This window comes from Adiantum capillus-veneris, chromosome 25, assembly GCF_014529385.1.
Source record: "Adiantum capillus-veneris isolate H3 chromosome 25, ASM1452938v2, whole genome shotgun sequence".
In the NCBI taxonomy this organism is placed as follows: domain Eukaryota; kingdom Viridiplantae; phylum Streptophyta; class Polypodiopsida; order Polypodiales; family Pteridaceae; genus Adiantum; species Adiantum capillus-veneris.
The window spans coordinates 76304893-76328263 of record NC_140955.1 but is presented as its reverse complement, the minus strand read 5'-3'; the positions used below and the strand labels follow the sequence as shown (position 1 = coordinate 76328263).

Genomic DNA, 23371 nt, shown 5'->3' with positions numbered 1-23371 from the left:
CGCCCTCCCGTGAAAGCGATGTCAAACTGCTGTACAAAAGACAAAGCCTTCGAAGCATCTTTATAACCAGAAAATGTGTCAAATTTAATTGACTGTCCACCTTCCTTAAACTCTCGGACTTTCTTGCTTTTGTCTTCCAGAAAGTCATACTGGTTGGCTTTATAAAAATTCTTCTTCTTTGCATACAAGTTGCTTTTGTCAGAGTTTGAACTGTCTGTAGACGAGTCCTCTGTAGAACTGTCACTCACGGGGCGAGATTTAGACTTCTTTGCCTTTTTCTTTTCCTTTCCGAAGTGTTGCTTTTTGCTTCGCTTTTTGCCTTTTCGGTCTTCTTCGCTCTAGTCAGATGAGCTAGAAGAACTGGAAGAAGAAGAAGAATTGGGTACTCCTTCAAATCGAACGCGCTTCGTCCGCTTTCTTGCTTTTCCAAAGTAGACCGACGACCCAAATAACCCGGGAAGTCAGCACCTTTCTTCTGCTTTTTGCCGTGCTTTTCAGCTTTGTTTTGCGCTTCAAAAAGCTGAGTAATCTGTGCATCAACCACCTCTTCTAATTCCTTCTTTGTATACTTCTTGGGAGCAGGAGATTTCTTGAGAGTGGGTTTTGGGGGTGGTGTTGTGTGTTTTCTGCCACTACTCGTGCACTTCCTCCAAAGAGGTCTTGCTCATATATTTTGCCATTTCGGGTCCTTAGCAAAATTAAGCATCATCTTTGTTGCATCCCCGATCAATCATTGACGCTCCATCTCTCGACGCTCTGCTTGAGTAGGCCGAGGCGGGCCATACTCCTTGCCGAAATCTTCGTTGTGATTCCTCCCCGCATCTTCGGATGCAGAGGGAGTGGACCGATCTTTGCTTGAAGCCATAGGTGCTACGGAAAAAAAATAGGGGATCGAATTTCCCGTAGAAGAGAAATCGGCCGTGCTTTGATACCACTGTAAGAGACTTGGACACTCCAAGTGAAGAATCTACCGCGACAGCACCAAATAACCACTTCAAAACAGTTCACAGTTCACAATTTATTCGACAGTGGCTCGGCGGAGTTCCGTGCCTAGAGTTGTTGGCCCCAAAGACTGGCGTCCCTTTCGGTATTTCTTTTTGTATTAATCTGAGTTCAAAGTACAAGAGTGCGGGCACGTGCTCACACTCAAACTCTGCGTCCAGATGCTCTGAGTTGTGAGAGGCTTGCTCACGTATTTAAAGAGTACAAGGGATGCCAAAAGCAGAGCCCCAAAAGCTTCTTTTTAAAAGCTGCCCATAAAAACTGCCTCTAAAGGCTTTCAAAATAAAGCACTTAAAATTTTAAGCCTTCTCTCTCTTGCTTGTCAAATAAAGCAATAGAACTTCTCTCTCTCTCTCTCTCTCTCTCTCTCTCTCTCTCTCTCTCTCTCTCTCTCAATTTACGTAAACAAAGCAAGGCCAAAAGCTACGTAAAAATCCAGAGGCTGTGTCGAAAAAGCATGTGCAAAACTATCCACATCTTCCGTAGTGATTCTCAAGCTGCCACGTCACTGCCACAGCCTGCATTGTCAGCGCCAGCCTGCCACGTTGGCAATACTGAATTTCTGCAGAGAGTGTGTGTATAGCGAGCAGCCACGTCACTATTTTGTGACAATGGTGGCTCCTTCCCTATCAGCCAAACGAAGTATCTTCAAGATGGGAGCACAAATCTTCAAAATCAACTTGGCCTCTTGCCAAAAGGATGCATTAAACACAATGTCCGATACCACTATGGCCTTTGCAGTCTTGGATGCCTTCATTTTCACAAATTTTGCATCAATCATAAGCCTACGCACACCTTGCATACATCTCTCATCCACAAGACTAGCCAACATGATGAAGTAGTAGGCAAATCGAGTGGCCGATGGCTTCAACAAATCCTTCTTGCTAAGCATTTGAAACAATGCCAAGAGAGTGGACTTCCTTGTGACAAATGTGACAAACTTTGTTGCATCTTCAATAATTTTTGCAATCCAAGGAAGCTTCCCAATATCCTCAAACAAGAGGTCCAAGCAATGGCATGCACACCTCGTGAAAAAAATGTGTTTCCATTTCTCTTCCACTATTTGCCCGGCCCCAACACAATAGTTGCATTGTCCATGCATACCTGCACAACATTGGAGGGTCCTACCCCAATAATCACATCCTTAAGCTGCTTGAAAATAAATTCTGATAGCTTTGTCTCCGAAAATGTGTCCACAGATTTCAAAAACACAGAACCATGTATAGAGCATGCGAGAAAGTTAATGATAGACCTGCTGTCACGATTGTGACTAGTTACACTCTTCTTGATTCATTACAGATGCAGATGCGAAGTGTGACTAACCCAGGAGGACTCCTGTTCTCGAATGGTCACACCCCTTCGCCCAAAAGACATACCTCTTGACCAAAAGCCACACTCCTTCGATGACTGGTCACACCCCTTCACCTTACGGATGCGACTCTTCACCCAATGGTTGCAGCTATTCGCCGAAAGGATGTGTCTTTTCCCCTTAAGACATGTCTCTTCACAAAGAGACACGCCTCTTCACTGATGACTATTCAATTCCTATAAAAGGAACCCTTGTATCACACTTTCAATCAATCAAACACAGAGTCTTCTAAGTCTTGTTCTAAGTTCAGTTTCACTTTCTTAAGTCTTAATCATGAGTTTAAGTACTTAATTAAGGATTAGCGACTAGAATCCTTACAGTTGTATCAGAGCTAATTTTTCCCGGAACCCGAAGGTTGTGAGCCTCTCACCCTCGCCGCTACTCTCCCCCTTCCCGGAGTTGTATGGAAGCAGAAGAAAGATGGCCAGGACCCATGTCAGCATGAGGTAATTTTTTTTCTCAAACACATACACAAAGATAAGTAGAAGATGGTAGAAAGCTTGGGGTTGCGGCATACCAGTTGCACTCCTGGAGAAAGTTTCTCCAGCAGTAGGTGCCTCTTCGCGTAGACCTCCCTTGCGCATGAGCCGCGAGCCCATGCATCCAGGCCATCCCTTCACAAGGCAGTGCTTCCAGGCCTTCCCTTCACCAAGTACCTCGCAGAGGCAACAAAACGCTGGCAAAGGCTGTTTTTCGCTGGAGGCAACAAAACGTGGCAGCACTGGCTGTTTTTCGAAGAGGCAACAGCGTTTGCATAAAAAGGCAGCTACGCAGCGTTTCATTTTAATTCCTAGCGCTGATTTAAATTGGGGCCACCTTTTCATTTTAAAAGGTTTATTGGCCGGCCGCCCAACCTCACTTTTAAGTGGGCACCCCATAATTAAACCAAAAAAAAAGAAAAAGACAAGAAGCCAACTGCAGCCAGCGCAATGACAAATCAACGTCAGCGTGAGAGAAATTCAGCGCACCCTCTTCTGCTAATTGCCAACGCCACCAATTCTGGCCATCAACAGACGCGCATGCGGGCTTGTTCAGAGTCATGGACGACGATGCCTTCGACGTTCCCGTCAATTTTCTCTCGTACATAGACGAGGTACCCGACGAAATATTGCCAGATAATCCTCCTCCGGCTCCCGAAGTGATAATTATACCAGATACCCCCGAAGCAGAACCTGTACCCGAACCGGAACCCGCATTCGAACCGGAAGTCATTCTCATTTCGGATTCCCCGTCTCCAGTTCCAGTTCCAGAGGAAAGACAGGTTCCCGACTTCATTCCGGCACGCGAGCCTGCTCCTGTACCTGCATTACAGCCAGCAGTGTTGCCCCAAAATTACCTGGTTTATGTCACTCATCGGCATGCCTCGCGCTCACAGGGCTGGGTGGTGTGGCATATCATCGTTACATGCGAGCCTCTTCATTTGCCACACTACGAGCACATACTGAGCCGGTACCCCCGCTTGGCTTATTCTATGGCGGAGTGTCGCGTGGATTCAGTAAACGACATTATTTCCCAGCAGCCTTTAGTTCGGGTTCACAGCGAGTTACAGCTTCCGGACTACACGCCTTTGACGCCAGACGACACACCTCCTATCGACGAGGTGGAAGATATCGAGGATTCGGATCTCGGATCAGATTTCTTAGAGGAGTGGGATGCAGCATCAGCAGCAGCTTCACCCTTTTACGGCAACCACACCTCTCCAGCTTCTCCGAGATATTCCCTCTGAGCTGTCAGAATGTCAGAGACAGGCAGTGCTGCACCAGACGATCCGATAGCCATTCTCAGAGAACAGATGTCCGTCCTCCAGGAGGCCCTCTCCACCAGTCTTGCATCGATGACCGCACGTTCGGATGTCCTGCAGGCCTTTTCTTCTTCGAGGACGCAACCAGCTACCCATTCAGTTTCTGCGGTAGCAGAGTCAGTTCCTGAGCAAGTCGACGCTCCGGAACCAGAGGTAGACAATCCTGAATTGAAATATCTTTTGAAGATAATAAACACAGCACAAAAAAAGAAGATAGATGCAAAGTTGCCCGAGCCATACAACGGTCGCCGCGATAAGCGCGTGCTGGACCATTGGCTTTTCAAAATGGAGGTTTACTTTTCAAATACTGATCTCATTGAAAGCAAGAAAGTTGCTTTGGCTAGCTCTCTACTAAAGGATACTGCATTCCTTTGGTGGTGACGCCGCATCAAAGATTGAAAAATCACCGCTACGTGGGACAAATTCCGGCGCGTTGTTTGCAAGGCTTTTGAGCCTGCAAATGCCGATTTCCACGCCCGGTCTTCTCTTCGCCGCCTGAGCCAAACTGACTCCTTGGCCGCGTACATCTCAGAGTTTCAGAAATTAACTCTTGAGATAGAGACACTCGGTCCTTCCGACAAACTCCACAGTTTTGTTGACGGACTTGAGCCTTCCCTGCGAGATGATGTCCATAAATTTAACCCTGCCACACTGGATGCTGCAATCGCTTATGTTGAGCGTCTCGGTGACAATCGGCGCCCACTCAGAAGTTTCCTTCCTGGTGATCGAGTTTCCAATTCTGCAAGCTCTTCACAACGTAATTACCAAGGACAAGGTGGTCAGAATCAGCGTTCTTTCTCAGGAGCTCACTCTTCGAGACAATACTCTGCTGGACAAACTTCTTTCCAACCCCAATCTTCTGGACAAGCAGCCATTTCCAGAGCCTCCTCTTCGGCAAATAATGAGAATCGACGAAACCATGGTCCCAATCATAGAAGGAATGGTCGTCGTGATTTTCGGCCGAATACGTCCTTTGGACAACAATCCTCTTCATCAGCTCCTTCAACCTCCAACTCCAACCGTTCAGGATTATGTACAATTTGTCATGGAGATCACAGATGGTATGAATGCCCCAAGAAGCCAAATCCTTCAAATCCTCGCCACAATTCTCACATGGAGACCACAATTGCAGAACCTATCCACAGCCAACCTCCTGTCCCAGACAAAGGCAAACAAGCAGCACGTTGTGTTCGAGTTTCCAAGGTTGTAAGTGCCTTAATGATGAATGCTCGGAATCACGTTACTGTTTCAGTGGATCTTTCGAATCAGGTTCTCAGCCTCCTTGGCTTTGTTGGCAAGCAGCCAATCAACGTTCTTGTGGACAGTGGCTGTTCTACTAATTTCGTCAGCACATCTTTGATTACTAAATTGCGCCTTCAAACTCAACCTAGTTAGGTAGCTTACCAAGTAGAACTTGCTGATGGTTCCTTCCTTGAGTGCAACAAAAGATTGAAAAGCTGGATTTTCAGATACAGGATTACCAAGATCAGCTTGGTTTTTCAGTTATGCCCTTGTCACATTACGACTTGATCCTTGGCCAATCTTGGTTATTTCAGTATGATCCAATAATCAGTTTCAGAGATCACTCAATTTGGCTCTTTCACAAGCAACAGGAAATAGAGCTTCGTGGTCTTTTCAGTGCCAAACCCATTATATTGGTTTCTGCTTTACAAGTCAAACGGTTGGATCGAAAACGTGCTACTGCCTTAATCATGTTAAGAGATGTTAAACCCGGTGCAGAAGAAGCAGAAGTTAAATCCTCCTCAAATATTGCCTATTTGCAGCAACCCTTCTTTCAACCACATTTGGACTTGTTTCCTGACGAGCTACCAACAACTTTGCCTCCTCGGCGTCCCGTGGATCATCCCATTGATTTGATCCCCGGCCAACCTCCACCAATTCGAGCCCCTTATCGAGTTTCATACTCAGAGTCTCAAGAGATACAGCGGCAGCTAGAAGATTTGTTGGATAAAGGTCATATTCGCCCAAGCAAAAGTCCCTTTGGAGCTCCTGTTCTGTTGGTCAAAAAGAAGGATGGATCTATGCGTCTTTGCATCGACTATGGTGCTTTGAATAAGTTGACGATCAAAAACAAGTTTCCCTTGCCTCGCATTGACGAGTTATTTGATCAGTTATTGGGAGCAAAGATCTACTCCAAAATTGATCTAAAATCAGGGTATCACCAAATTTGCATTCGCATTGGTGATGAGTACAAAACAGCTTTTCGCACAAAGTATGGTCACTATGAATTTCTGGTATTACCATTCGGGTTAACCAATGCCCCGGCCTCTTTCATGACGCTGATGAATGAAATATTCGGACCATACTTGGACAAGTTCGTGATCGTATATTTGGATGACATTTTAGTTTTCAGTCGAACGATGGCTGATCACAAGGAACATTTGAAGCTTGTCTTCCAAGTTTTGCGAACCAATGTGCTATACATTAATAAGAAGAAAAGTGATTTCTTCAAGAATCAGGTGGAATACCTTGGTCACATTATTTCTGCCAGTGGCGTTGCAGTCGATCCCAAGAAAATACAGGTCATAGTGGATTGGCCTTTACCGCGCACCATCTCAGATGTGCACTCCTTTTTGGGACTTGCAAACTTTTATCATACCAAGGTCCACAAATTCTCCGACATTGTAGCTCCTTTGACTGAGCTTACCAAGCAGGATAAACTTCAATGGACTGAAGGAGCAGAATAGTCGTTCAAAGCCCTTAAACATGCCTTGACGACAACTCCAGTTTTGGCTATTGCAGATCCTACTCAACCTTTTCAGGTCATGACCGATGCGTCAGATCGTGCTTCTGGAGGTGTTCTTATTCAGAATGAGCGTGTCATTTCTTTTGACAGCTGCAAATTTTCAGCCATACAAATGAGATACCCAATTTATGACAAGTAATTTTTAGCCATTGTTCATGCTTACCGCACTTGGAAACATTATCTTCTTGGCGCAGATTCCGTGGTGCAGACAGATCATCAATCATTGACATACATTTTTACTCAACCGGTGATGAATCCTCGTCAAGGACGATGGGTTGAGTTCTTGGCAAATTTTCATATGATTATTCAATACGTGCTAGGCCTTGCAAATGCAGTTGCAGATGCCTTAAGCCGTCTTCCTCGAGCCATCAACTTTGCCATTTCCGGTGTGTAGATGGAAATACCTGCTTGTTTCAAGCATGAGTATTTGACAGATCGAGATTTTGGGGATGCATTTCAAGCCCTTAAATCCTCTACTCCGACTCCTGCAGAGATGAATATGTTCGCAGCTTACACCATTGTCAATGACTTGCTGTATTACATTGATCGCATTTGTGTTCCACGCAATACACCATTGCGGAAAATTTTGATCCAAGAACATCATGAAGTCCCTTTTGCTGCTCATCCAGGCATCAACAAGACATACAGATTGTTATCTGCAACATATTTTTGGCCACAAATGCAGCAAGATGTTATCAAGTTTGTCAAAGCTTGTCATTCCCGTCAAACAATGAAGGCCTCTCGACAACTTCCTCAAGGGTTACTTCATCCTTTACCCGTACCTCAAGAAAGATGGGAAAGTGTCAGCATGGATTTTATCACTACATTGCCTCGTTCTCAAAAAGGCAATGCACAGATTCTCGTAGTGGTGGATCGGTTTTCAAAGATGGCACACTTTATTCCTTGCAAGAAAGCTGCCTCGGCACCAGACGTTGCGCAATTATTTGTGCAACACATTTTCAGATTACATGGATTACCAAAGTCTATTGTTTCAGACAGAGATCCAAAATTCATAGGACATTTTTGGACATCCCTTTTCAAATCCCTTGGTACAAATTTGTTATTCAGCTCAGCATACCATCCTCAAACTGATGGGCAAACAAAAAGAGTGAATCAAATTTTGGAAGAAATGCTTCGACATTACATACAAATTCGATTGGGATCATGGGAAGAGTATTTGCCACTTGTAGAGTTCGCATACAATAACTCTATCCATTCAGTAACTGGCATGACTCCATTCCAAGCAGCTTATGGGCATACTCCTCTTATACCGACAAACTTTGTTCTTCAACACAAAGTTGCTCTAGCAGATCAGTTGGTTCAAGAAATGCAAGATGTACTTATTCAAGTACGTGACAAGTTGGTTCATGTCCAACAAAAGTACCAGAAACAAGCCAATAAGCATTGATGACATGCAGATTTCCAAGAGGGAGATTTGGTTTTATTATATGTAGCACCTCATCGCTACAAAACTGTGAAATCGGTCTTTCCAAAGTTGCGCCCTTGCTTCTATGGACCTTTCAAAATAATCAAGAAGTACTAAGTTGTCAGTTACAAGTTGGAACTTCCACTCTCATGGGGAAAACTTCATCCAACTTTCCACATTTCTTGGCTCAAACAATACATACAAGGAGATTCGCCAATTCCAGACTTATCTTCTTATGTGCCAGAAATTGAAGATGAACACATAATTCTTGTTCCAGAAAAGATTCTTGATGTAAGACAAAAAGAAACAAGACGAAAGATCACAACAGAATTTCTTGTCAAGTAGATGGATCTTGATGAGTCAGACTCAACTTGGCAGACGGATGAAGATATGTAGCAGTACCCAAACCTTCTTCAAGAATTCTTTGAAAAGCGGAAGACTTTCATCTGAACACGGGGTTTTAATGTAAATGGGAGGGAATGTCACGATTGTAACTAGTTACACTCTTCTTGATTCATTACAGATGCAGATGCGAAGTGTGACTAACCCAGGAGGACTCCTGTTCTCGAATGGTCACACCCCTTCGCCCAAAAGACATACCTCTTCGCCAAAAGCCACACTCCTTCGACGACTGGTCACACCCCTTCACCTTACGGATGCGACTCTTCACCCAATGGTTGCAGCTATTCGCCAAAAGGATGTGTCTTTTCGCCTAAAGACATGTCTCTTCACAAAGAGACATGCCTCTTCACAAAGAGACATGCCTCTTCACTGATGACTATTCAATTCCTATAAAAGGAACCCTTGTATCACACTTTCAATCAATCAAACACAGAGTCTTCTAAGTCTTGTTCTAAGTTCAGTTTCAGTTTCTTAAGTCTTAATCATGAGTTTAAGTACTTAATTAAAGATTAGCGACTAGAATCCTTACACCTGCGTCTAGTGTGAGACCATCCATCACATACAATTGTGCATCCATGTTTCTTCCATTTCTCGCGCACACCCATGATCTCATCACCAATGCATTTGACCTCATCATTTAACTCTGTGGTGCGCAAAGCATTGTATGTGGGAGGCACATAAGATGGACCAACTTGTCCAATTGCCTTGACCATTTCCAAAAAGAAAGGACTCCGCACTTTCCATTCAGGAATGTCCTTTGCATAAAAAAACCCGCGCAAGGCTTGATCTGCTTGCTTGCGTGCTTGCAAGCTAAATGCACTTGCCAAAGGCCCTTGTGCAACGTTCCTCTTCTTGCTTGAGGACCCCACATTTGATTTGGAAGCCGAAGTTCCAGTGGCACTTACATGTGCACTCCCTGATGCATGTGTACTCAATGAGCTTGAGGCACCTCCTTGAGATAGAGAGGCATTACCTCCCAAATCATCCACCAAGGCATCTACATATGCATTTGGGTCCTTCCCATCATTCTTTACAGCTACATCCAATCTTGTGACCACCTCTTTGACGTCCTCTGATACACTCTCACATGGGCCTACACCGTGGCCAGAGATGGACAATAAATGTGCACGAATACGAGAGGAACCTCCGTCCCAAGTATGCCCACAATACTTGCATTTACATGTAAATTGCCCTTTCTTTTGAGGCTTCAATTGTTCTACATAGTGCCATTCGGGACGCTTCACTCGGCCCATTTGCATAGTGCAAAGTTCAAACTTCAAACCTTGACAAAGTGGAGGCCTCAGGAGTAGCCCACGGATAAAAGGAGAGCGTAGGTGAAGATGGAGAACTGCGGGAGAGAGTGTGTGGGTAGGGCTCACGGGCTCAAGCCCACAATGGCCTCAATCAGGTCATGGCTGTGCAGAAAGTGCAGCGCGGCACACTCCAGAAGACTCGCACAGAGGCGTTTACAGGCAAATGTGACCTTTGGGAGAAAAAAATGCCACATTGTCAAATCGGCCCTTCCCATGTCCGAAATCCTCAATCTCACTCCAATCTCACGCGGACGCGCCCGGAAGTATGGTTGCCCAATTAGACGCATTCAAAAAAAACTATGGTTACAAGGGATACCCAAAAGCAGAGCCCCAAAATCAAAAGTTTAAAAGCTTCTTAAAATAAAGCAACTATCTCAAAAGCTTCCAGGGATTTTCAGCCTGCGTAAAATCAGGGATTCCGTACGCTATGCCACGTAAGTAGCTTCGTAATTTGCGAAAAATCCGTACGGATGCCACGTCAGCCTATTAGCGGGTTTTGCGGCGCAACTTCAGGGATTTCCATACGGCAGTCTGTCAGCGCTTTTTGCGGGTCCGTACTGCCACGTGTCACAACGTGTCCCGGGGTCTACTGCCACGTCACCCATTTGTGACATACGCGTGATGAGGAGCGTATTGTTGATTAGCCCTCCACCATAGAGGTCCTAGCAGCCTACTGAAGCTGCTGATAACATAGATGTCCAAATCGTGCATGCCATAGAGAAGAAGATTCCGTGGTCCTAGACAAAAGAGCAGTGAGACGGTATAGGGAACCATCGCGCTCACCGCGTGCAAGGATAATACCTGTCGTAGAATCAGAAATGGTGGCTGTGCCACTCCCAAAGTGTATGTCAGCTCCTTGAGAGTCCAAACTCGATACAGAGAGGAGGTTGAAGGCCATGTCGGGAATGTAAAGTGCCTCCACTGAACTGAACTTCGGGTCCGAGGTAGAACGAAAGAGCGTAATTTGGCCTGTGCCAGACATTGGAATCTCATGGTTGTCACCCATAGTGATGGTCTTCCCGTGAGTCTTCCTGAGAGAGCTAAACCAAGACTGTTGGGGAGTATGTGAGTGGTGGCTCCACTGTCAACAACCCAAGTACCTGACTGCGATGTAGCATGAGCGTGGTCCATCGTCGCGACAAGAGCGGTCCCCGCCATCTCGTGAGAGGCTACAACTGCAGTCGAGGCTGTCTGCTTCTCCCTGTTGGCCTCGTCTCGCTTCCTCTTTCTGCATTCTGATTCTCTCTGCCCTTTCTTGTGGCAATGGTAACATTCGATGTCCTTGTTGTTCTTCTTCTTCTTACCTTTACTTGAGCTATCAAAGCTCCTTCTGCATCAACAACACTTCGGGCTCGGAATGCGGAGCCCCTCAATCTGTGTCAGGGAAGGGAGAATCTCGTCCCAAGTGGGAAAAGAGGTACGTCCAGATTTGAGCAAACTCTGAAAGTAGGGATCAAAGCGTGGGGGAAGCTTGAATAGTAAGAAGTAATCACTTGAAAACGGGGCTGGAAAGTTGGGGGAAGTGGCACATACTTCCCTTGTATTCGGCACTTTCTTATGAAATTGATCATGCGTTCGCGTCCCTCATTCTCGTGTCCCTCTTGCGTTCAGTTTTCAAGTTGAGTTCTTGTACGTGCGTTTGCTTGCCTGCAGGTCCCGTTTGCATCGCAGGTGAGCCGGCGCGGCCCCGTTTCCGCGACGCCCCGAACGAGGGCGTCACAGAGGCCAACCATGCCTGCCGAGGTGATGTCGCCTCCGGCTGAGACAAGGTTGTCCGAGAGTTCCCGCATGCGGCGGGTCAACCCATCGAGTGAGTTGAAATCCTTGAACTGGAGGTTGTACAACAAGTGTGATTTGTCTGGCAAACGAGGTCTCCTCAAACTGGTCAAGAATTCGTCTCCACAATGGATGTGCATGCTCCTCTTTGAAAATGTCCTTCGTGATGCGGTCCGAGAGGTTCATCATAAGAAAGGTGAAGACTCGTATGTCTCCATCCACCCACTCGTCGATTTGGGCTTGAGTGGCGGTGGGAAGGGAAGGCTGAGTAGCCAATGGGTGAAATCATTGAACCATTCCCAGAGTCGATGGTAGGCAATGACTGTGCAGACTCGTGTCCTCCACACAGAATAGTTGTGTAAATCCAACTTCTTCTCCGCAGCAAACCGGGTGAGGGCATAATTGTTAGATGTAGCGTTGGTAGATGCCGACGTAGTCGCGCAGAAGTGGAAGTGGCCGTAGTCACCGAAGACGTAGTGGTCCCCTTCTGGGACTGTTGTTGTTGTCCCTTCTGCTTCGGAGTTGACATGTCGCGTGCTCAAAAGAGTAGTCCCAGAGGTAGATCGAGAAGATCGCAAGTCGCCGATGAAGGTACCATCTCCAATGTTGTAGCAGTCCAAATAACCGCTCAGACAACCATCGTATGGTGTCCTGACGAGCAAGGAGGTGATCATGTCATAAGACGGGCACCACGTGCCAATAGAAAAGAACAGACTGAACAGACTTTTAGCATTTCAATAACAACTGAACTGAAAGAGAGAGACGACACCCGACACGGAGTGGTGGAATTCCACCCCAGAGAGTATTGGCCCCAAACCTTGGCGCCCCTTTCGGTATTTCTTTATATTGCATCAACACAGTACAAGCTGGTACTCTCGAGACTCTGCACCTTCTCCAGGAAGCATGGCCAAGAATGAGCCCATGACCTCATATTTTAAGGCCCTAGGCCCTAAAAGCAGTTTACAGTGAAAAGCCTTCAAACTCAAAAGCATCTAGTCCAAAAGCAATGCCCAAAATCTGCTAGCGTAAATCACGGAAATTCGTACAACTGCCACGTCACCAATTAGTGCAAAACGCGGAAATCCGTACAGTCTGCCACGTCATCAGCCAGCGAAAAATCAGGACAGTCCGTACAATTGCCACGTCATCAATTTTGCGTGAGTGTGTGTGGGTCCTGCTTTATTTTCCTTCTTTTATGTCACTGGGGCCTCATCGGATGGGGTCCCCATAAGTTGGTAGGACTTCTTCTGTTGCTTGTTCTTCTTAGGGTTTAGGCCCCTCGGCCGGCATGTGTAAGTTGGCTCCATTCTTTAGGGCTTTGACACGTCAGCAGTTTGTGACAGATCAGCCGCACAAAGGGTAAAAATTCAGCGTGCTGTCCGCCTTAAAAAACGCTGCAGAGGGTGATGAAAGCGCCGCTGTAATAGAGATTTCAGCGTGCCTGTACGCCACCGATCTGTACGGGAGCGTCGCAAAGTGTTAGAGGAGGGGGTTCTTGCACTTTTCAGCCGTCGAGGGGCTGAAAACAGAGAAAAAACAGCAAGTAATAAGTACCAAAATGGTGCCGATCGGGTGTAGATACCCGTCCAAGGTGTAGATTTGCAAGTGCCCGTCGGTAGAAGGGTCTCCTGTGCAAGTCTTGGCTGCTCTCGATCGTGCAAGAGGCTTAGCGTTTGCAGAAAATGCAGCAACCTCAGAAAACGCAGCAAGTGCACAAAAAATCCAGCAAGATCTGAAAACGCAGATCTGTCCAGAAAACGCAACCTGGTCTGAAAAACGCAGGCTTGATTTGATACCGATTTGGGTGCATTTTTGCTGTTGAAGGGGAGCGCTGGAGAGGGAGGTTGCAGATCAAGCTGAGGATGCAAACACGCCGGCTGTTCTTGCAAAAAACACTAGGGCTGAAAAACGCTGATCATCGTTTTGGAAGTTTGCCGCGATGGAAACTGGCAAAACTGCTAGCGTTAGCCTCAGAGGAGGGATCGATGCAGATTCTCCGCGTCTTGGCGACTGATACCATGTGGAAGTGAGCAACGGAAAGAGTGTGAGCCACGCGTGCCGAAAACGTTGGAGAGAGAGAGAGAGAGAGAGAGAGAGAGAGAGAGAGAGAGAGAGAGAGAGAGAGAGAGAGAGAGAACACAAGGGCTTTGCAAATGATGCCCTCAATACACAATCTTAATGACTACAAGACCCTAAGCATTCTATTTATAGAATCTTAGGTTGAGGTAGGGCAAAAATGTGTAACTGGTGCAACAAAAACGGCGAAGCAACGGTGGTGTAACTCTAACAGCAGATACTCCTCAGATATTGGAACTTTGCCTTGAGGTTTTTGGTATAGCTTCGACTATTCCGAGAGATCCCGTGGATGAGCAGGGTTTAATCTGGTGCAGACGGGGCTGCACAAGAGGGGAGTCACTCCACTCCTTTGTCACAGATTACCCAGATGGAATAAAGTCTTTGATTTTCCTTTGGATTTTAGGGATATTGATAGGCTGATAATATCCTGCTAGATGACTTTATGAAAGAAGTACTTCGACATGGGAATTCCCGAAATGATTCTGATTGATGAGTACTCTTAACATGTGAGTGTGTTTGAGTGCAGGTTTGAGAGACGAAATGATTGCAACATTTTGTCTTGAGAGTCTATGGACATGATCGCAATAAGGATTAGTTAATCTAACATCAGTGTGGTCCTGTGTAGATCTAGATGCGATTGCTAAATACATTGCGAGGAATCATGGTCCTAGTCTCCTAGATCTCCATGGATTCTATGTGATGTGATTTGATTTGAATGTGACGTGAATGTTCAGTGACTTTCGTCTTTGTGCAAGTGTTGGATTGGTATCGTCTAGTGCGTCGGTACTTGAGTCAGTGTCTACTGAACTGGGTTATGGCTTATGTCTGTTTTTGCAGGCGTAATCGAGGACGATTACAATTCTATCGAGAGGGGGTATGTCACAAAGTGATGACGTGGCATGACCACCCGGACAAGTAGTTGAAAATGAATTTATAAGTTGTTCCGACTTTTGGGTCCTTTCCGACGGGGCCGAAGGGACACAAGGCAATTAAAAAATTTGCCAAGAGAAAAGAAAATCACAAGCAATGCTGACATGGCAGAGCTGTACGGACTGTCCGCAAAATGCGCTGACAACTGTTGTGGCATAACGTACAGAAATTTCGCGTTTTGCGATGGCTGTGCCAGGTGGTAGGTTGTCCTTGTAAGAATAAAAGAGCCCTTGGGGCCTCACTCTGCAGAGCATCTGGATGCAGAGTTTGAGAGCAGAGGTCCCTCGGGAGTTGTACTTGGCAATGATTAATGATAAAGAAATACCGAAAGGTGCGCCAGACTCTTGGGCCAATACCTCTGGGCACGGAACTACATCGGGCCGTGTCGACTCTCTGCCTCTCTCTCTCTCTCTCTATTAAAGTTCAGTGATTTTGAAGTTTTTGTTCGTGTGTTGCTATTGATTTCTCGCTTGGAGTGTCCAAGTCTGTTACACGAAGGAGCGGAGTTCTACTTCTAGATGCACTGGCCCCAAAAATTGGCGCCACTTTTGATATTTCTTTCTTTATTGATGGTTCGCAAAGTACAACGACCCGGGAGCACCTCCTCTACAATCTGCGCGTTGTAGGCTGCCAGAGAGGGCCCCCAAGGCTCATATTTAAAGGCCCAAGGCCAAAAAGCATTAGATATGAAAAGTTGGCATCCACAAGGCAAATCCCTAGAAATCCATTGCAACTTTCGGGATGTCCGTACAACATGCCACGTCGTCAATTTTTCATGTGAAAATTAGTTCCAATTGACTTTGGCCACTTTTGGGCACTTACGTAGGCCCTTTTAAGTGAAAATGCCACGTCATCACATTTGTGACATTCCCCCCTCTTGAAAGAAGAGTAATCGCCCTTGATTATGCTTGCAAAATTGACAAATGAGAGAAACTAGCTCAGTAGAAACTGACTACCCATGCACTAGACTACACACATCTAGTACTTGCACAAAGACACCAATCATTGAACAATCACATCACATTCACATCATTATCCTCGTCGAGATCTCAAATATGAATCATGATCGTTGTAACTTTTTGAGCAAGCACATCTAAACCGTGCTGATCTTTCACGGATGTCTTGATTCACTAAATCTCGTTACTATCATATTCACATCCCTTGTCAAATTTCATGGAGAGATGCCAATGACCATCTCCACACGACAATACGTTCACAAAGCATGTATGCACACGAATCATAATCCACATTGGAATTGGAGGTCGGATCTACATTCGCATAGTTCACGTTGAACACTCAAATACAAAACAATGAAACTAGTTATCTCTTCTATTCTAGAGCTATTGATGCACATAGATCACTATCTTTACACAATGTTTCCCCAAATCTAATTCCGGAAGCGAATAAGTAGTCTTACATTCATGTGCTGTGGTGGCAGTGTGCGTAAAGGGTTAAGCTAGCTATAGACACATTGAGTGCATCTGAAAATCTGCCACTGGCCAAAAATAAAATGAAATCTTCAGTGTTCTTTCTAGTCTGTAGATATTCTGGAAGGCTGCAATGTTATTTTACTGGCATTTGTTGAGGACCAAGGTTGCTTGGACTGGTTGATGCATACCATTTTGTATGATATGTACCGATGTGTGTTTCCAAACCATCGTTTGACAACTCATGTATCAAATTTAAACAAAACCCAAGTAGCCCGGTTTTGTCTCATTTAGCTTTTCAAGTGTCTTCCAAAGGCCATAATATGTACTTAACACCAGTATTTACTGAGTTGGTTCCAGTATTTTCTAAGTGTTCATACAAAAGATTCTATGGTTTCTCTTTATGTTTTTTTATGTGTAGCAGTTCAGCATTTTGGGTGCATCTGTTTTTTACTGTATTTTTCTTACCTAGCATCCATGTGTGACCCAGAAGAAAGTTTTAAGGAGGCTCATCAATGTTTGTGTGCAGGAGAACCGGTGTTTCAAAATTTAGACAATAAGAACAACGATGATGTATATCCAAAAACCAAGCAGAAAAAGAAGCAAAAAAGCCCAAAATCTGATCTATCCAATCAGTGGGCAGACTTGGTGGCAGAGACATTGAATGAGGAAGCTTCCGACTTTGCCGATGAATGTGTGGTGTCCTGCAAAAAGGTTTTGAAGTGCAGGTTGTGTCCAAAAACAATTTGTTTGTCAAGGGATAGCATGCAAGCTCATCTAGTGTCCAAGGTAACATAGTTCTGTTTTTAAGGATAATATTTTAAAATTAAGGCGAAGTTGACCTGGAGTGAAACACATCAGAGTTTGTGTTTTGTTTGATGAGAGAGGTTGGATTGTAATAGTTCTCTCTTTAAGCCTGGATTAGTTTCAGATGACTACAATCATGCATTCTGATAAGGTTTTTCCAGGGAAAATCAGGGACAAGCGTGGAACCCTGATTTGAATTATATTACTTACTGAAGTACACAATGTTCCAATGCTCATTTATTGTTCATAAGATAACTGTGCATCAACTAGCTTCTTAGAACATAAAGTGCTCTTCATGTACCTATGTATATGTGTCACATGTTTTTGCTTACTCACAAAATCTTGACATGCGTATGAGGATAGTTCGTAATTTTGTTTATGCTTATTGTTACGGATATGACGATGGGCTTGGCAGGGCTGAAAATTTATGCAGATTTAGAGTTTCAGAATCAGGAGGATAGAGAGGCCAACATATCCTGATACCAACCTAACATACGTTTATGCATAGCCATCGGCATTTAGTGTATGCGATATTGGCTATAAATCGCAAACAACTGTCAACATGGCCTGTTTAGTTTCTCACTACAAGACTTAGTTTTCAGAAAAACAGTGCACTCCTTTAATGGCTGGCTTACTGCCAGGAATCTCAATTTTTTATACTTCTTCAAAGCTTGAGGTTAGAGTCTAGTAACCATTTGCTTACTTACTAGAATACCTCAGTTAATTAGGTCAAGCGTTTCTTGTCTTGCTTGAGTCATGAGGACTGGGTCCCCTCCTTGGAGAGGACAGTGGTTGCTTTAGTAATAAGCTGTGGTTCTTATTGTAAGCAGCACTGCAATGTAGTCCTGTTTTTACCTTGTTAGCAGTGATAGCAGTATAATTTCTTTGTATATATTCTACGTCTAGTTTTGCCACTCTGATGATAGCGCTTGGTTGCTTCTTTTCTGATAGTCTCCTCTGTGGGAGGGACACAGCTTTTATGATTGTTATGTACAGTAGCATGCCTGTGGTATTTCTTTGCTTGATAAAAATTCCGGGTTTGATGGCCTTGTTTTTCCTCTTTTGAATGTTTCATCACATGATTTATTAAGTATTTCAGTTGATATTCACATGCGAAGACATGGTTATATAAGGCTACTGCTCTGAATAAAACAGAAACATGCTCGGTCTTTGAAGCTTATGAGTGAGGGAAGGCTAAAAGTGATGCTGAACAGTGATGGAGAAGAGGAGGAACAAGGAGAAACGCATGCTGAAAGACACGCCAGGATTCTTGCATCTTTTGAGGTGAAACATACATTAGGATATCTTGACATATGCAGATTGTTGTTTGTCTCGTTATATATTGAGTGCTATTCACCGTACCGTGAATATATTATTCGTTAAATCTTGGCTTTTTGTTTTTATGTATTTCTAAATATCCAATGGATGAATTTCTAAGTAGCCAATTGTGTATTTCTAACTAAGCAAATGTAGACGGCATTGTCTTCTATATAGACAAGAACTTTGGGCTTCGCAATAAGTGAGCTGGTACCATTATGTGATGCTAATTACTTTGGTGTGAGGAGGGCCTGGACGTTAGGCTCGCTAGCATTATGCAGAGGTAGAAGGCAAGAAGTCCCTAAGATGGCATGGGTTTCTTTGGATTGTTCTCGGAGAATGTTTTAGCCTACAATTTGTCTTCTGGAATAACTGACAAGGTAGCTTGTTGTTTGTTTCCAATGTCTTCTTTGAGTTTTTTTTTTTCCCAAGAAAAAGATCCTTCTATTAGTCAATGAAACTGGCCATAGGGCTACAACCACCTCTTCTAGAGAGGGCTACAACAATCATAAGGGGGGAGACTCTCCCATAGTCGACTAAGCTGAGCAAGTCCAGAGGCCACTCTGTCAGCAGGAGAGTCCTGCAAGTCTAAGCCCTCTGTCCAAAGAGACACCACTCGCTCTCTGAGCGCAGAGTCCAGCAAAACCCTCTCAGGGATGCGAAGCATCATGCTCCCCCTCCTCTGTGTATCTGTCACTGTGAGGATCACTGGTGCATGGTCCGAAAAAGAAGTCCTAGGCAGAATGCAAATTGACCTACCCAAGTCACAGAAGTGGTCACTAGTGTAGAAGCGATCTATCCGAGATAGATTCACTCCTCCCACTCTACGGTCCGAACGAGAGAAGGCCAGGCTGTCAAGTGGCCTCACAAAGCTAGCATGCTGCCACACATCTGAAACCCACAGTCATACATAACCTCTCCCAAGCTGCCAACTCAACTCCATGCACAGTAGTATGGCTACCTCCAATCCTCTCAGTGGGGTCCTCCAACATGTTGAAGTCTCCCCCAATGCACCATTGCTCTGCCTGCGGCAAAGACTTTACAATGTGAGCCCAAAACTGTGCACGTACACTCGCCACATTGGGCGCGTAGATGTTTAGGAAGCCCATGAGGCAACCCTGAACCTGCATAGTAATCCACTGAGCCCTGCCTGGCACAATAATCCCTCTGCCCACAATGGCCTGCTGCAAAGAGTCCGCAATAGTCATACATACCCCACCCTGGATGCCTCCAGGTCCAAATGCAGCTGACTAAAACGTCTCATAACGACCACGCAAAATCTGACCACATCGTCGAATGCGGCTCTCACAAAGATGATGCTCCTGTAGCATAAGAATGCCAATCTCACCACCCACAAGGCATGTCTATAGCTCCTGACTCGGCCGACCCCTCTGACGCTGAAACTGGTGCCCTCCTAATCCTTGCACATTCCATGAGATGATCCTCATGGAGTGAGTGAGAGAAAACAGATGCTGCCGCAACAGCCAACCTCGCTATCTTTGAGGCCGGTTTGGATGGGAAGTAATTAGCATCCGAACGACCTCTAGACAAGTATGAAAGAAGTGACTGTCCCGCCCAGGCGAAAGCCGAGCGTGCAGCGCGAAGGGCTACATCCTCTGTCCAAGAATCCTCATGCACAAATACATAACAAGGAGGGCACTGAGTGTTAGCAAACAAATGCATCACAATGTGCCTGCAACTCGTTGCATCCGGAGGTGTCACGCTGAACTTGGCAAGAGGCCAAAGTGTTTGCACCAGATCTGTCACCGCTAAGTCCCCTGTGTGGTGTGAGAACTCAGTAGCTTGAATCTGGAGCCAGTCAAGGACTGTGTGCTGGGTCCACTCTGTGAGATCCCTACCACATAATGGAAAGGAGAAACCCACCGCTGTGTCCAGAGCCACAGTGCCTCTAGCTGCAAGAAAGAGGACGTGGACTCGAAAGCTAGCCTCCTCTAGGTCAGGAGAAGAGTCACCCAGAAACCGAGTGAAGCTGTAGTCGAAGAAGTCCCAGCGTCTGCGAATGTCGAAGCTAGTCAAACCTCTAGGGACTGCTGCAAAGGGAGAAGTCTGCACCAAAAAAGGCGGCCTCAGGTGGGGCTGTCCCTCTCGAGCCACATGGCTTGTTGAGTGAAAGCACTACCAAGAGAATGCCTCGCGGCAGAAACGCGTCGAGTACCCTGCGTCTGAGGAGGAGGGGTTGGGAGATGAGGCTGTGGGCCCCATCGGGGAGAGAGGAGGGGCGGGAGGCGAAGGTGGAGGTGGGGCGGCACCGTCTGAGGGAGGAGGAGGTGGTGGTGGAGGAACTAAAGTGTGTTGGGTTAAAGGCCCAAATGGCCCCCTTTAATGTATATTCTAAAGGTTACTAACCTTTGGCCAAGTTCACATTGAACTTGGCCACTAACTTTAAATTGGTCCTATACATATTAATAAAGGGAATGTGAGTTTTTAACTCACTTACTTATTCCCTCCAGCAAACGAGTAGCACTCCATCTCTCTCCCTCTTCGTTCTGCTAGCGCTCCCCTTCTGCAAAAAAGTGCCTCCTGTGCAAGGTACACACCCTGCACTTCCTCGCGTGCTCTATCACTTGCACACACCGTCGCACGCTCATCGGTACGAGAGCCCAATTAGGGTTTGCTCCCAAACCTGCAAACACTGATTTTCAGCCAAGGAGGTCAACTTTCACGCGAGATTTTGTTATTTCATCGCCAAAGGACTCATCCACGGACACTAGAGAGCTCCCGGCCAGTCAAATTGACCTATAACAGGCTAAAATTAGGTCAAAATCAGCAAATTACAGGTTATGACAGCAAAATACAGGTTTTGCAAATGATGTATTAAGGTGTGGGAGCTCTTTTGCTAAGTCCCCGCTACCCGAAAACATTGAAATTGCCGAAAAACAGGTCCCAAAACAGGCGTTTTCAGCAAATTTCAGATTTACGCAGGTTTTTGCAAGTGTTTTTATGATGCGACTACATTGGGGAAAGTGTAAATTGATGCAATCTACGCACTTTTGATAAATTTTGGCTATGTATGACCATTTGTGGTTCAATTTTGTACAATTTGATGCTACAAATTGGGGCTTTTGCTCTTACATGCTTCTAAAGTCTGTGCAATTAGTCTTATGTATGTTCTGTGAGGTTAAAAACAACTAAATTTGTTGTTTTTGAGCACAAATTCGCTCGCTGAAATTTTCTGCGCGGCATAAATTTCAGAAATTGATTTTTGTGCCCAAATCGACCTATTTTACCCCAAATTGCTCCTGTGACCATTTGGAGCTGTAGTGCACACGTCTGAGAGGCTATACTCCGTTTTTTGTGTATTTTGCCCAAAAATCCAGCGTATTAGCCCTCTTATTCGTGCAATTATGGCCTCATCTTCTTCGGATGTGAAGAATCTCTTCGAGATTAGGAGGTTTGATGAAACAAGTTTCGACCTTTGGAAAGACAGGATCCAGGGAATCCTATTTCTTAAGGATTGTGAAGGGGCACTTGAACAGGTAAAGCCACAGAATATGACGGATGAAGCATGGGTTAGCCTGAACAGAAAGGCTGTTACATACATTAAAATGGCCATGACTGATGAGACAATCATTGATGTGAAAGGTCTCTCAAGTGCTTTTGATGTGTGGGAGAAGTTAAAAGGGAATGCATGAGAATACAATGTCTGTCAATCAAGTGCATTTGATGCGAAAACTTGTTGGCATGCAACTAGATGAGTCCAAGAGCGTTGCAGAGCACTTATTGTTGTTCGAAGGTACTTTGTCGCAGTTACAGGATTTAGGCTTACCCCCTTTTGATGATAAGCTGAAAGCTATCTTCTTGCTTATGACCTTACTTGAGTCATGGGAAACATTGGTGGTTTCATTGTCTAATAACCCCAATTTGACCTTTGATGGTGTTAGGGGTTCTATCTTGAATGAGGAAATCAGGAGGAAAGCAAGTGGAGAGGGAGGCAGCTCTGCCAACATGGTTAGAGGCAGGACAGAGAAGAAGAATGTCTATGCACAAAGGAGTAAGAGTAAGAGTAAGGAAAGGGGAAATGCCAGCAAAGGCAAGGGTGATGTGACTTGCTATCAGTGTGGCAGGAAAGGTCACAAGAAACCCGATTGCAGTTACTATAAAGCTGAGTTAGAACGGAAAAAGAATGGCGGAGACAAAAAGAAAGACAAGAAGGAAGTCAAGACAGGTGCACAAGATAGCTCAAAGGACAAAGAGAAGGCCAATGTGGCTTCTAGTGTTGTGATTGAGGAGCTATCAGATGTAGAGGACATCTTGTGTGCCACTTTGTCAAATGATGATGCCTATGACTTTGATGCCTCTCTTAATGTTCATTCACAGGACATGCAGATCACCAAGAGTGATCTTATTGATGCTTTGTTGACTGTTAATGATGCATTATCCTAGAATTGGATTGTTGATTCCGGTGCTTCATTTCATGTGACTCCTATCAAGGAGTGTTTCTCTACTTTTGATGCAGGCAAGCGTGGCCATCTATACCTTGGAAACAATCATGCATGTCCCATTGAGGGTATTGGCACTATGCATCTCTCCATAGATGGCACAAATGAGCTTGTCTTGCATGATGTTAGATATGTGCCGGGAATCAAGAAGAGTCTGCTTTCTGTTGGTCAGATGGATATGCATGGTTACAGCATCTTGTTTGAGAGAGGATCATGGAAAATGACTAAAGGCTCAAGGCTGATTGTGAAGGGCACAAAGAAAGGGACACTTTACTGCATGTATGGAAAGGCCGTGTTAGGCAAGTTTATTTGCATTGGCTGAAATTAACTCTCATATGGAGTTGTGGCACAAGAGGCTTGGCCATATGAGCCAAAAGGGCTTTTCTAAGCTTTGTACTTTGAACAAGCTTGATGCTAAAGGCACAAAGCTTGACTTTTGTAATGAATGTCAATATGGCAAGCAAGTAAAGTGTTCTTATTACTCTGGTGTCTCTCGTA

The 23371-nt window shown here is 45.1% G+C and overlaps 1 protein-coding gene across 4 annotated transcripts in view; it reads left to right on the top strand.

Annotated features, from left to right (window-relative positions):
• The window catches only part of LOC147425121 (uncharacterized), a 76252-nt gene that overhangs the window by 35507 nt on the left and 17374 nt on the right, over nucleotides 1-23371 (top strand). For all 4 annotated transcript variants that reach the window (XR_015186454.1, XR_015186456.1, XR_015186455.1 and 1 more), the window contains exons 3-4: nucleotides 16819-17078; nucleotides 18252-18380. Coding sequence is in view for 1 of the 4 variants with exons in the window: in XM_086500419.1 (XP_086356545.1) it covers nucleotides 16819-17078; nucleotides 18252-18380 (389 nt within the window). In the remaining 3 variants the exon portion in view is untranslated. The remainder of the gene's footprint in view (nucleotides 1-16818; nucleotides 17079-18251; nucleotides 18381-23371) is intronic.